General features: G+C 33.5%; 1 protein-coding gene, 2 non-coding genes and 1 pseudogene across 3 annotated transcripts; 2 read left to right on the top strand and 2 right to left on the bottom strand.

Moving 5' to 3' along the window:
- Positions 1–666: 666 nt before the first annotated feature.
- LOC145039604 (hypothetical protein At1g04090 pseudogene) lies at positions 667–2692 on the bottom strand (annotated as a pseudogene).
- A 3670-nt stretch (positions 2693–6362) lies between these two features.
- On the top strand, positions 6363–6465 carry LOC145044386 (U6 spliceosomal RNA). Its single transcript, XR_013681340.1, has one exon. It is a non-coding gene; the product is annotated as a U6 spliceosomal RNA (small nuclear RNA).
- A 6112-nt stretch (positions 6466–12577) lies between these two features.
- TRNAD-GUC (transfer RNA aspartic acid (anticodon GUC)) lies at positions 12578–12649 on the top strand. Its single transcript has one exon. It is a non-coding gene; the product is annotated as a tRNA-Asp (tRNA).
- Positions 12650–12778: 129 nt separating this feature from the next.
- Positions 12779–14711, bottom strand: LOC145041837 (hypothetical protein At1g04090-like). The gene is made up of 2 exons (XM_078990044.1): positions 14564–14711; positions 12779–14358 (listed from the first exon to the last, which is right to left on the bottom strand). Exons 1-2 carry the CDS (start codon positions 14676–14678, stop codon positions 12803–12805), a joined length of 1671 nt encoding a protein of 556 aa, XP_078846170.1. The 5' UTR covers positions 14679–14711; the 3' UTR covers positions 12779–12802.
- Positions 14712–15005: the final 294 nt, after the last annotated feature.

Raw genomic sequence — 15005 nt, 5'->3', positions numbered from 1 at the left:
TATACTATACTGAAATAGTGTTGAAGTAATCAGGTGGCCGCACCGCATCCACGTTTCTCTCTAGAAAATCGTCACGTGTTGTAGTCGTTGCCATGTGTCATGTATGATCGCCACATGTCCCGTCGACTTACTTCGCCTCCATGCCACTGTGAGAACAAGGTCATGCTGTGTGCCTGTGCCAGATGGCCATTTACCATTTGACTTTGACTTTTTTGACTTTTTCCTAATAGCAATATATTTTTATCTCTACTTCAAATGGCCATAACTTTCACCCAAGTATTAAAGTTTAGAACATAGGAAATGAATATTTTTGAGTCATGTGTGAGGTCGTTGTTATATATGGTTTATGCTAATTATCTTCTACACACTCACTTGTAGAAGTTAGTTTGATTATAAGCTCTCTTGTTTGCACATTATGTTGATAAAAGGTGGGGGTGACATGTGGATGTAGATCATTAAATATAACAATTTCTAAGTCAACATTTGTAAATCATTAAATATAACAATTTATTAAACAAACAGGAAAAATATGCAACTTCATGCTATGTAATAGTGTTTGATTTTTATACATATATATAATACAAGTTTTTTGATCATCTCATAAGCAAATAATGTGATAAATAAAACATTTTATAAATTATAAATGAAATTCTATAAAACAAATGTTCATCCCATCTCATCTCCACTCCACTCGTGTTTAGCTTTGGGTCCAAGTGGCCCATCCTCACCTAAAACCTCTCTTGGAACACTTTTCCTAAACTTGTAAAAAGCCTTTTTCAACTTCCATATCATAACTTTCTCCACTTTATTAAGTTCTTTGTCAAGATCATACTGAATTTTTGGACCCCATTTTCTAAAATAGTTTAACCATGGTGGTTCAACTACTATTGAGCCTAGGTACTCTGCTGCAACCACGGTTGCCCGGTCTCCGGTGTCCATCACCTTATTACTTTTTTCCATATCATCTCTGAGTCCAATATCGACTCCGTGGGGGCCAATCAAGACTAGTCCAGGTTTAGGGTAGGATGCATGACCGTTTAGTGATGAGTATACTACTGGTTTATTGCCAATTGCATACTCAAGAACCGAAGCACTCACCCATGTCCCCGAACTATGTTGTGCAAAGAATACACTTTTTAATCCACCGTTGAAATTACTAACTCTTAATGTGATATGTTCCCAATCACTAACATGTTCTCCTACTTTTTCTAATGAAATGTTGATGAACTCAACTTTGGCTCTTGATGCCCCATTAAAAGGGTAAAAAAGCCAAATGGCAATGTCTGTAAATAACCCTCCATACATTGGTTTGATATGGAAATAAGAACTTGCATTTTGTAGGTTACCTTTCTTGATCCTTTCTTTACTTGAACCATCTTTTGGAAGGTCCAACCAATAGGTACCATCATTCGAACCACCTTGAGGGAGATTTGAACCATTTTGGTCAACAAGGATATGGTTTGACTCGTCCCCTTTGTGGTAAACCAATGCACCATTCTGAAATAACCAATCAACTGAGCAAGGAAGGTAGCGTTCATTAGGATGAAAATAAACCATAGGAGAATATGTCTGAATTAGGGTTTTAATTTGGTCCAAATTTGGCATTGAATTTACTAAACTACCCTTCAAATTCTTCAAACAGGATATTGACAATGTGCTGCCCCCTATCCCATTTTCAACCACAAAACCTCCTATTGGTGCACTCATGGCTTCAACACCTCTATTCATCGGCCTAGAACTATAGACATTAAACCCATTTACATTTAAACTCTTGCTTGATCCCCATATCCATACGTCGCTCTCTAAAGTATCCGTCAAGTCAAACTTAACACATCGAACTCTTTCAAGAGCGGGTTTTTCTGATGAAGTAGTAACGATATAGCCAACAGCCATGTAGCCATCTGGTGGGTTTGGGTACCATATGTAGCCATCACCATCTTTCTTGATATTTACAGAGACACTACTCCATACAAGAGTGTAATCAGTTGGTGGTTTGAGAGTAGGGTTTAAAGGGTCATCTGTAACATCTTTTCCCACAAGAACATGCCCAAATAAAGGCATGTTGTTGGGTTGGCTGTAAAACCCTAAAATTTCAAATCCTTGAGGTATGGAAACCGGGTCATAAAATGTTGCACCAACATTACCGGGTCCTCCCTCGTTGGCTGCCCAAATCTTGTTGAATGTTGATACTTGACGCACTTGTAATCCTCCTAAATCCATGGTTCCACCACCAAACCCTCCACCTAAAAATAATTATAAAAAAATATAAATCACCATTGTGATTACAAGTCAATATCATCGAGTTTTGTTATGTGGTTTCTTGTGTTAACGAAGAGAAATATAAATGGGGCTTGTTGTAATCTATAACAATAGGAAGAAAAAGACTTTTTTCTGTGTATTGAATATGAACAAGCTACCAAAATACATATATGTACATGTACAACAAGAAGAAAGATACTACGATTTGGTAATAACTATTAACTAAACTACCATTTGGTAATAACTAACTCTAATGACTGTGGTTTAGTTCGGCTAACATTTGTGCATTGGAATGAAAAGAAAGATACAAACCGGGAGGCCATTTGGGCAAAGGAGAAGGAAGTTTGAAGCTGGTTTTGATCCCCACAAGCTCTCTCCTAGGCGAAACATCTTTCTGATCATATGCTAATGATCGATTTGATGATTCCACCATTGTTGCACCATTGAAGAACAAGAAGATTATAACAACAGTGAAAAATACACAGACCAAAGAATGCATCTTGAAGGAGATGGACCCAACTTAGGATAACAATACAACAAAAGATGCTTTAATTCTTCTATGTATAATTCTAGGGGTTGCTCCTAACTTAGTTGGTTTGGTGTGTGTATGTGTGTATATGTCATTGTGGGTATCATCAAAGGTTAATTTGTGTGTGGTGTTATATATATGGATGTGTATGTGAATGGGAAATTGCCGATAACATAGAGACAACTAGATGGGAAGTTGCCAAACTTTGGTAGAATGACACACGTTAATTTACTTTTGTTGGGTAAAATTTCAGGAGTGGATCAGTGGAGTATGGATATTTATTATCCTTCAATCTGTAATATTAATTTATTTGGTTTTAAACTACTATGCATGCAACGTGTTTTTCTTATAACATATATGAGCATGTTATCATAATATTTTGTTTATGGGAATGGTTTATTTATAATTAAAAACAGAAAAGTTGTTATTATCAAATGAGTTGGCACGTTTCTCCACAAACAAGTGAACAACAGTAGTTTGAACATTGTTTTCGTTCGGATGTAAATGTTTATGATTTTGACGTTCTGTTTTATTTACTCTGCATGCTAAACTGTCGTTTTATAGAGAGAACAATACATTGTTAGCCTGTTGGGTTTAAGTATATATGTATGATTCTTCGTGTAAAAAGTTGGTTGGATGTGATTTGTAAATTGTATTTTTAAAAATTAAATATTACTCTCACTGCTTAAATATAAATTATATACAATATTTAATAATTCTGGTATGATACCCATATTAAAAAGCATGTATATATATACAGTTAAATTCTAATTAAAAAAAATGTAAAAAGAAAATTGTAATATATAGTAAATCGGAACAAAATTTTATTCAGAAAATAGGGCAAATTTATTAAAAAAAAAATACAAAGTAAATATTAAAATAAATAAAGTAAAGTAAAAAACTTGGGATCAAATTCATGATAAATTAAGTGAACTTGGGAACTTAGATAACCACCGATATCAGATCACATAGTATAATGGTACAATTTTGAAATCAAATAACTTTAATTTGGCCCTCCAAAAACAATTGACTAAATAACTACACAGAAAAATAGTTGGATGATTGTGTTTTATTTATTTATTTATTTATTTATTTATTTATTTATTTATTTAGTAGGTTATAATTCGTGGAAACTACAGAAGATAAGTTAAAAAAAATTTATAGACCAAAAAATTAATAACCGTAAAAAAAAACATTTTATTTTGGATGGTAAGTAAGTACAACTTTATTTAGGGATGAGCAAATGGACCGGGGAACCGGCCGGAACCGGTATCGGAACCGGAACCGGCACCGGAACCGGAATCCGATGGAACCGGTCGGGCTGGGACCGGGACGTTATTTTTGTGGATTTTTGGAACCGGGAACCGGTAGGAACCGGAACCGATATAACCGGAACCGTTAGAACCGGCAAAAACCGGAACCGTATTATGCTATTTTTCAAGGACCGGTTCCAACATTTGAAGACACGACAAGAACCGGTAGGAACCGGGAACCGATAGAACCGGAACCAATAGAACTGCCGGACCGGTTCGGTTCTTGATTTTGGCCGAAGCCGGTTCCCGGTTCCGGTCCGATTCGGGCCGGTTCGGTCCTTTTGTTCATCCCTAACTTTATTTGATAAGTAAAATAAACATAAGAGTTTAACATAAATTTTGAAATACTTCCTTAAACACAATATTGGAAGTTTTATTAGTCAAATTATCATTCTTATCTAAAATCAATAACTTCAATCATTCTTTGCTCTTTTCTCTAGATAAAGCAATATATAACTGACCGTGTGAGAAAACCGGGACTCGCAAAAACAACCTAACCTTTTTCAACGATTGGCCACGACTTTTATTTATGGTCATAGCAAAACAAACCGCTAGGGGAAATTGTCTCCTTTTGAACTTGTATGAAATTTTATTGTCTGAAGGTGTTAAAGACAACCTTGAAATAAAAACTCGAAATCCAATGTTACTTCCAGTTAAGACCACTATTTCTATGACGCGATTACCCAATGATACCACCTGAAGTCTAGTTCCATTACAGAACCCATTTTTATGGTCGATATTTCTTAGTAATATAACCGGAACACCAACCTTTAAAATCAACTTATGGGTTAGCAAATTGGAGATTTTAAGTCCATTTAGAACATTAGGTGAATATAAACTCTCATCTAACTAATTGTAAATAAACTTTCTGATAGATGCTATCTGAACTAAGGTATTTTTTTCCTTCTCCAGGAAACATTGAAATCAGACGATCGTTTATTTCTTTAGCAGCTTCATTTTTTGGTGCAAATTAAAATAACATACAATTGATTGGATGTGTCACAGTCAAAATTTATTAAATTTTTGATATTGACACCACCATAAGTTTGTTTTATAAGGTTTAAGATATTATTTTTATTGTTCAGTAGGTAAAATAATAATTGTAGGCATAAAAAATAAAATATAATTTAATTTAATAATAAAGATTAATTAATAATGATACACAAGACAACCCATTGCTGAGGTAACCATTCCTAAAATTTCACTCTCATTGCAACATATTGCAGAAAATTACTATTACTTTGTTTTTCACCGTTCAATTTCAAATTATCAAAATTTTAAAAACTCTCGATCTTTGATTTTCTAATAAGTCCGGACCTCACCATTTTCATATTGTGCCTCACCATTCACGTCTTTGCCACTGCCACCGTTTTCATATTACGGCGCACCATTCACCCTTTTCATATTTCAGTCACTGTTTTTTTTTCTATAGAAATGATTGAGTTGGCTCCAAACCATTTTGGAGAGATATCGTATTCTTTACATGATTTAGCATGGTTTTCATTAAGAATGATAGCCTTAGATTCCTCTTCTTATGCAAATATGAAGTACGCCATAACATCAATACATTTTGCTAAAATTGGTTCAAAGCAACATTCTATATTAAGTTAGTTTAAGTAAGCATTGTACTTCGGTTTTAATTAAGCTTCTAATTCAAAACAATATGGCCTTACATGAGATAACTCTTAATTTATATATTTTATACACAAAAAGATAAATTAATAAGTAGTTAAATACTCACTTAGAAAATGAGAATACTTTACACAACAACATTCTTAACACTAAAGTACATAATCTATATATTTGACATTTTAAACTTGAAATTATGATTTGCACTATCAACAATAACACATGAAGATCAAAACCAAAAGTCTAAAGCCAGTAAAAAATAGGGATAATGACTTAGGAGGGTAATAAAGTTTTTAGTTTGTCTGTATTAGGTCACTAAGGTTTTTTTTTGTGTATTAGACCAATATGGTTGTTATTACCGTTTAGAAATAGTCATTTTACCGGTTTTAACAGGTAAAAGGGACTATTTCTAAACGGTAATAACAACCATATTGGTCTAATACGTACAAAAAAAACCCTTAGTGACCTAATACGGACAAACGGGAAACCTTATTACCCTCCTAAGTCATTAACCCTGATTTTAAAGACATTGAGAATATATGACCATCAATAGTAAACTACTTCGTTTAGAACTCACGTCGTCCTATATAACCTACTACTCCTCTATATGGCGAAGCTCTTCATTTATAGTCGTCCCTTTGGGGACATCCGATAAAATTGGAACGATACAGAGAAGATTAGCATGGCCTCTGCACAAGGATGACACACACAAATCGAGAAATGGTCCAAAAATTTTTTTAACCCTTATTCGTCTTCTCTGGAACCCTAATTCCCTTTTCAAATGCTAATAGAGTTTAATTGCAATTCTTACGTTTCAGTAGTTCATCTACTGAAGTCATGATCAGACAACATGTGGATTCTATGGTCAGATTGATCTTCTTGTTGATATTTTCAACCATTTGCGGCAAGTAAGGGTGATCTTTCTTTCTATAAAGTCTCCTTTAAGTTTTTTACTTTTCCTGTCATTAAATTTCATGCTTTATAAACTTCCGTTTATGTGTTGTATATAGTATGTATGTGTTTGTTTAAGTGCGGATTTTTTTATTCATTTTGCAACTTCAGTTTCTTAGTTCATGTTGTGGTTTTTCTTTTTATAAAATAATTTTTAATAGACATCCTCTGCAAGTTCCTGTTGGTTTTAGATTTCCATTCGTTATCAAATCTAGATATTGATGGGAGGTATCAAAGTGAGATTGTTTTTGTACATATGGATGTGTTCATGTAAACATTTAAATGACAAAAAAAAGTTATTGATAAAATGTTGCATATTTATGTAATGAAGATCATCAATCTTATGAGTTTTTGGACTTAGAAGTTCTGGAATGGTTGTGAGATAAGTTTAAATGAAAGCAATTATTTTCAGCCAAACAAATCAGTCACATTGATTAGTAAGCATGTTTTCTAAATAATTAGGGTTAATGACTTAGGAGGGTAATAAGGTTTCCAGTTTATACGTATTAGGCCACTAAGGTTTTTTTTTGTGCGTATTAGACCAATATGGTTGTTATTACCGTTTAGAAATAATCCTTTTACCGGTTAAAACCGGTAAAAGGACTATTTCTAAACGGTAATAACAACCATATTGGTCTAATACACACAAAAAAAACCTTAGTGACCTAATACGGACAAACTGGAAACCTTATTACCCTCCTAAGTCATTATCCCAAAAAAATATCTAAAAACTTACTGTCTTATTCAGGAAGCTATGTAAAAGAGTTCTACCGCAAGAACCAAGTTTAAAATATTCAAGTTTAAGATATGCATATAGTAATCTCACATGGCAACCTAAAAATTCAAACATCAATTGAGTCATTTTCCTCCTCTATACTTGTTCTTTGCAACCTAACAACATAAAAAATAATGTGTTAGTCAAACATAGTATCCCATAGAAACTATAAACAATATTCATCTTCCATTTTGTAACATTTTATCCACCCCATACTCAAAATTGGGATTATTTCCCACCATAACCAATTCCTACTTTTTTTTTTTTTTTTTTTTTTTTTGAAAATCCTATTCTACAGAAAAGCAACTATAACAAATGAAAACATTATATCTTCAATATATATGTTATCATGGTTGATTGATGAATATGAAACAAATAATGAAACTAAGAGCAAATTAGAATACAAGAAAGAGTATCAATTGTAAGAAATGTCTTTTGGTTTAGATTTACACTAAAATGAGCTCCCACCATGTATTCTCAGCACCCATTACCTCTTTAACCATTTTTATCTAGGGTAAATGTTATTTTAGCCCTACAAACTTTTACAGTTTGTTTTAAAAAGTCCTTAATGTTTTTTTTTTTTTTTTTGCACTTTAGGCGCATAAACTTTCTTTTTACCTATCAAAAGTATCCTTTCACTTGTAGTAGTCGGTTGCCAATCTTATGTGGGTTTTTTAGTAAATAAAAATGAAACTAATTTAGAATCTTCTTTAACATCATCTATTTCTCACTTTCCCCAAATCTCCTGTGTTCATCCACCTCTTGAATACAACTTCACACCACTAATCATTGCTGATAAGAAAGACAAGTCTTCAATCAACAAACACAAGTACACACAGTTGATTTCTCTCTACCGTAATGAATCCTCCGTCGGCAAAATTATGACATGAAAACTCCTCCTCACTAATGAACTCCACTACTGACCGTCATGTCGTCATTAGGTCTCAGACGATCAACACTTAATTTCAATTTTTTGGGTTTAAACATTGTTGGGTTCAAAGTTCAAGCATTGATGAACTCTTAATATCGCTGATGTGGGTTCAAACATGGATGAACTCGTGATCGACACCACCACCATCGTTGAACTCTTTCTCCCTTCCATAAATTCCTTTCTTTATAGTCAAGCTCCAAATATGCTCTAGATTTGTTCCAAAATTGTGTTCCGGGTCCGATTTTAATCTCCAGTTTTTGTTGGGTTTTATTTTATTTTCACTAGGTTTTACTTTTGTTGCATTGATTTAGTTTTCATTGGGAATCGATTGTGATGGTGGTGGAATAAATCTATGTTTTGACTGGGAGCATGTTCTTGAAGACTCGATGTTATGTCTTAAATGATTAAATCCTTGAAATCAACAGTGGTAGTTGTTGCACTAGGGATTTTGCTGGATAATGACTTAAAAGGGTAATATATTATTTGATTTGTACACATTTGGTCACTGAGTTTTTTTCGTCCACATTTACCCTTTCAACTTGTTAAACTGTACACATTCAATCCTTATGACCAGTTACTCCAGGTTAGCTGAGAAAATGACTTAATAGGGTAATATATTTATCATTTTTGTACACATTTAGTCCTTAATATTTTTTTGTTTCAAAATAAGTCATTTTTATTTTTGTACACATTCAGTACTTATAAATGTTTTCTTTATGTTTTTTTCACGATATCTTACATGGGACAATCATTGATGAAGTGTATGGGGCTATGTATATTTATATGTAATGTCTCGATTTCACAACAAAAAAATTTCTTTTTTAAATAAGGCAAAACTCCCTAATTATAAATCCATTATTAAGAAAAAATGTCTATTCCAAAATACATTCATCGAAAATTGAAGTAATATAACAAATGTGGAATCCTCAATATTTTTGATGTATGTGTACAGTCATGCATTCTCCTTTCCACAACCAATGATAGAACCTGAAAACATAAACAACTAGGTAAACACAAAGTTTAGTAAGCTTCCCCCAAAATACGTGATACAACAAACGTATTATCTGCATAACGGACCCACACTCATCAGATTGGAATACCTTGGCCCAATCAGTCATCAGACTGGAATGCCAAGATGCAACAGGTCCAATCAGTCATCAGATTGGAATACCCAAGGTTTGTTGGCATGCCGCGTTAAGCCAATCGCTCTTCTCGAGTCTTCGTACCTATAGTTTATAGCCGACCCACACCATGTATCTTGTCCTAAAACATATAGCAGGACCATCTTAACCTATCTCATCACCATATGACCATCCCACGTAAGATGTCGTGAGAAAAAACCTAAAAAAAATCATTCATAAGTACTGAATTAATACAAAAACAAAAAAGACTTATTTTACAACAAAAAAATATTAAGGACTAAATGTGTACAAAAATATTAAGGACTAAATGTGTACAAAGTGAGAAATATATTACCCTATTAAGTCATTTTTACCGGCTAACCTGGAGTAGCCGGTCATAAGGACTAAATATGTACAGTTTAACAAGTTGAAGGGGTAAATGTGGACGAAAAAAAACTTGGTGACTAAATGTGAACAGATCGAAAAATATATTACCCTTTTAAGTCATTATCCCTATATGGAATTGAGAAAAAAAATGTGTGAATAAAATATTTTAGTGAAAAATTTGTTTATGTTATACATTTATTACAAACCAGGATTTGTTTCTGATGTTTTTTGAAGCTTTATGGTTTAAAAGATCTTACTTGAGCTTCCTAACAATAAGAAATCCATGTCTATTTGCAGCAACGAGAAACCCAAAAACCTGTAACTCGAAGATACACACATACAAACCATATTTACGAGAGAAAGACGATAGATAACAAACGAAAGATAATAGATTTTGAATCATAATCATAAATGAGAGATTTATTTCTCTATAAAAAGATGATTAATGTGGTCAACCAAAATGTCACATGGAAGAGTTCAGTTGACCAAAATGCCACATAGCCACCAACTTACCTATATGACCGGGTGACCCCTTCAGTGATATTCCCCTTTTTAACACTAAATTTGAAACTTTGGTGACTTAGGATGCACAAAGAAAACTTCAATGACCAAATAAAATAAACTTTAAAAATTGGTTGGGCTATAATGACATTAACCCTTTTATCTAAAATCACTGATATCATCTTGTTGTTCCGTACTTTGACCATTACAACTCAAGTCAATAGCCAGCTAGAAGTTCTTGAAAATTAAGAGTTTTCATTTAAATCAAGAGAAAAAACACAAAAGAGATATGTATAACCTTAGCACTTTAAGAGGTGTTTGACCAAATCCACCGTGTTTGTGAAATTCCTGATGCAACTCAATGCAACTCAGATGCCTAGAAAATAGATTGGAGTTGAAAGGCATATAATCAAAAGAAGTAAACCAAGGACAAAAAAGATATGTAGGAACACAATCGAAGAAACCAAATATAACTATTCTAAAAATAACATAAAAACATCACATGAATAAGATGACTTAATTCCCAAAACACTATATGCTTAATCATATAGAACCCTGACAAGTCTCCAAGTGTATATCTGAGTTACTAAAGCTAAAATACAAAGATATTTTCTCTACCTTTCCCAAGTGGGGAATCCAACATTGTCTGCCAACTTATCATAGTATTCGAGATGGAAACGATATAAGCATTCCAAAATATATAAATAGTAACTATATTAGTTACAAAAAAAACTACAATCATTTTATAGGCTGCCAAAAAAAATAGATATCACATGATTTCTATAAGGATATTTATAGACCGAGATCTATAAGTTAAAAGAAAACGTTGAGCATGTCAAAATATTTCAGTAAATAATATGTAAAGCAGTAGAGAAGAGAATGATGGAATTAGACCATGTGGTATGGACGCTTACCAGAGGTTTAACAAATCAGCTACCATGGAGAAAGGATTGAATTTTCACAGTAAACTTATTTATTGAGTTGTAGTTGGTTAGAAGTAGAAGAAAAAGGACCAATTTGCGATCAGGTCATACGGAATTCAGATCTCATATCTTAACAACACCATCATTTTTTCCTTTAATCACCTACATTGTGGTGCGGTAGTTGGTTGGCGGCGTCACACGAACAACGACTGGTTGGATGGTTGTCGGGGTAAACGATGGAGAGGATTTAATGAAGTAAGCATCGTCTATGGCTAGGATTTTCGACATCCCTATGGAGTGATTGAATACAAAGAAAACATTTTGTGGTTGTTAAAAGTTGTGTAAACAAAATAATGTGGTTGGGAGGATGTTACGATCAAGCAGAACGAAATAAGACGTAGTTAAGGAATGTTTTGAAAATATAACAAAGTAAATAATAGAAAATTTTTGAAATTTTGAAAATCTAGTCTATTTGTTCTAATAACAGATGACACGTGGCAAAATAGAATAGACACGTGACAAAAATAAGTTTCGTTTATTAGAGAAGATACTAGATAGATTTTTTCCTTTCTTGTTGCATAAATGAAGATTTAGTTGAGGACCATGTATTTTAAACAACATGGTCTATTTATATTGTTTATTTTTCTATGATTTATTATTATTATTATTATTATTATTATTATTATTATTATTATTGTTGTTGTTTTTTTTTATATCGTAACAAGAATAAATCTAAAATGAATGACAGTCGGGGTAGCATATAGCAACTTTGATTACCAACACTTATTCAAATAATATTTTATACATATACCTTTAATGCAAAAATCACCAAGGTGCATTTTAGTCAAGCAAAATCTATGAAATATTTAGTTCTTATATAAAATACTATGATTTGTAAGAATTATTATTAGTAAACAGATTCCAACTAGATAAATACACCACGACTGCTTTCTTAGATTCTTTAAACTTACGTTTATCTAACTACCGATCAATATTAACTATTACTTGTTAATTAGTTGCTACTTTTACACATTTTGTTTTGCTTCTATTAAGGGACACTTGAAATACTTGATTAATCGTCATAAAATATATACAAACTCATATATTACATTTTATTTTGAACCAAAAAGTTATTCTCGTTGACATTCTTTTCTTCGTTTCAAATGCACTAATAATTACGAAGATTCTTTTATAATTCTTTGCTTAACAAAACGTAATATCGAGTTATATTCATTAAAATAGAAAATTGATTCAAGTTGTCGTTGTAGTATAGTGGTAAGTATTCCCGCCTGTCACGCGGGTGACCCGGGTTCGATCCCCGGCAACGGCGTTTTCTTTTTCAAAGGCATTTTTTTTTTTATTGGACTCTTAGGTGTGCCTGGCTGTTATTATTATTATTATTATCCAGTTTCTCTATTTTACCCATTTACAAAAAAACAATCCGTATAACGTAAAATAATGTATAAAAAGTAGATAATGTCATTCAATATTTCTCATCTCCATTCCAATTATTTTTCATTTTAGGACCAGAAGGACCTTCTTCCCCTAAAACTTCATTTGGAACGCCACTTACAGCTTTCTCAAATACTTCCTTTAGTTTCCCTGGCAAAACCTTCTTCACTTTCTCTATCTCCTTTACGATATCATAACTTACCTTTGGACCCCATTTTCTACTATAATTTAACCACGGTGGTTCCTCAACCATGGCCAAATACTCCGCCGCCACCACCGCCGCCCTAACTCCGGTATCCATCGCCGCCTTCCCTTTAGCCGTATCATTTCGTATCCCATTTCCACCCTTCCCTTGTAAAACAAGCCCCGGTTTGGAGTAAAACGCATGCCCGTTTAAAGACGCATATGCAACCGGTTTATTTCCATTTCCAAATTCGATTTGCGAAGCATCAAGCAGTGTACCTCCACTGTGTTCTGAAAAATAGATATATTTTAAACTGCCGTCGAAATTACTGATCCTTAATGTCAAATGCTCCCAATCACCAACGTGTTGCCCTATTTTGCCTAGTGAAATGGTGAGAAATTCCAATTTCACCCTTGCGGGTCCGTTGAACGGGTAAAATACCCATATGGCTATGTCTGTAAATGTTGCACCAAACATGGGCTTTATGTGGAAATATGCGTTAGCGTTGTCAAGATCACCTTTCTTGACTCTATCTTTAGCTGAATCATCGATGGGAAGGTCTAGCCAATATGAATCATCATCCGAACCACCTTGAGGAAGATTCGAACCATTTGGTTCAATCGGGTTAGGATTACTTTCTAACCCTTTTTGGTACAACAATGCTCCATTTTCAAAGTACCAATTAACCGTAGAAGGAAGATATTTTTCATCAGGGTGAAAATAAATTATTGGTGAATAAGCTTGAATCAAAGCCTCAATTTGGGCAAAATTTGGCATAGCCAAAAGGGTATTTGTGTTATTTTTTAAACAATAGGGTAATGACAAATCAGCCAAACCGTTTTGGACTAGAAATGAACCTATTGAAACACCCGTGGCTTGGGCCCCTCTATCTTTTGGTCTTGACCCATATACATTCAAACCATTGGGATCAATCTCATTCGTTAACCCCCAAATCCATCCATCAAATTCAACAATTTCTGTAAAATCCAATCGAACACATCGGATTTTTTCCAATGATGGCTTTTCTGGCGAGTTTGTGACGATGTATCCAACGGGTTTGTAGCCATTGGGAGGAACAGGGAGCCAAATGCATCCGATTTTGTCTTGTTTTATCTTTTGGGACTCACTGCTCCAAATGAGAGAGTAATCGATGGGCATGGCTAGCGATGATGGGTCATTTGAACTGGACTTGGCGGCTAGAACCCATCCAAATAGTGGCTTGTTGTTGGACTGGCTATAGTGACCAAGCACATGGTAGCTGTTAGGTATTGCAGATGGTTCATAGAATGTTGAACCTAGATTATCTGGTCCACCCTCGAGGGTGGACCAGATTTTGTTGAATGAAGTCACTTGACACACTTGTAATCCTCCTAAATCGATTGTCCCTTTTGCAAAGCCATTTCCTATCATCAGTTTAGAAGAAAAATCTTATCTTCAAAACATACACAATTAAATATGCAAATAAATTACATGTGAAAAACATGATCTACGGAAATTTAAACCTCAAGGTGAATATGTATGAAGCATAACTCTTCTATATATGAATTGGTACTTTATATTATGATAATTATAACCATCTAAAAGAAAGTAAAAGAATAAAAGCGTCACCTTGAGGAAAATTGGGTGGCTCAGGCTCCGAGGCTAATTTGAAAATGGTTTCAATTGGCAACGGCTTCTTTTTCTTGATGAAGATATTTGCTAATAAACTTATTAGAATTCCCATTTTATTTGGGCGCTTCAAGACTTCAAAACATCTCTATCTACACAAGTGTTATTTATAGGAAAAGGTATTGTTAAGTTTCGTACGCCAAAAAAAAGTGTTATCTATAAATAAGAATGAGAATATGACAGCAAATAGGTTTCTTGGTGTTTTCGTTATGATGAATTGAAATTTTATAAGTTCAAATCTTATCTTATGTTTAATATATTGGGTAGTTTATAAGTAACGAAATACTACAATTTAAAGACAACTTAATACAAATAATGTAGTGTTTTCTATATAAGATGCAATTTAAAAATCGTGTATTTAATCTTGTCCAACTCGATTGCA

This window comes from Lactuca saligna, chromosome 4 (assembly GCF_052625555.1).
Source record: "Lactuca saligna cultivar CGN05327 chromosome 4, ASM5262555v1, whole genome shotgun sequence".
Taxonomy (NCBI): domain Eukaryota; kingdom Viridiplantae; phylum Streptophyta; class Magnoliopsida; order Asterales; family Asteraceae; genus Lactuca; species Lactuca saligna.
This window is presented reverse-complemented; position numbering and strand designations above follow the sequence as displayed.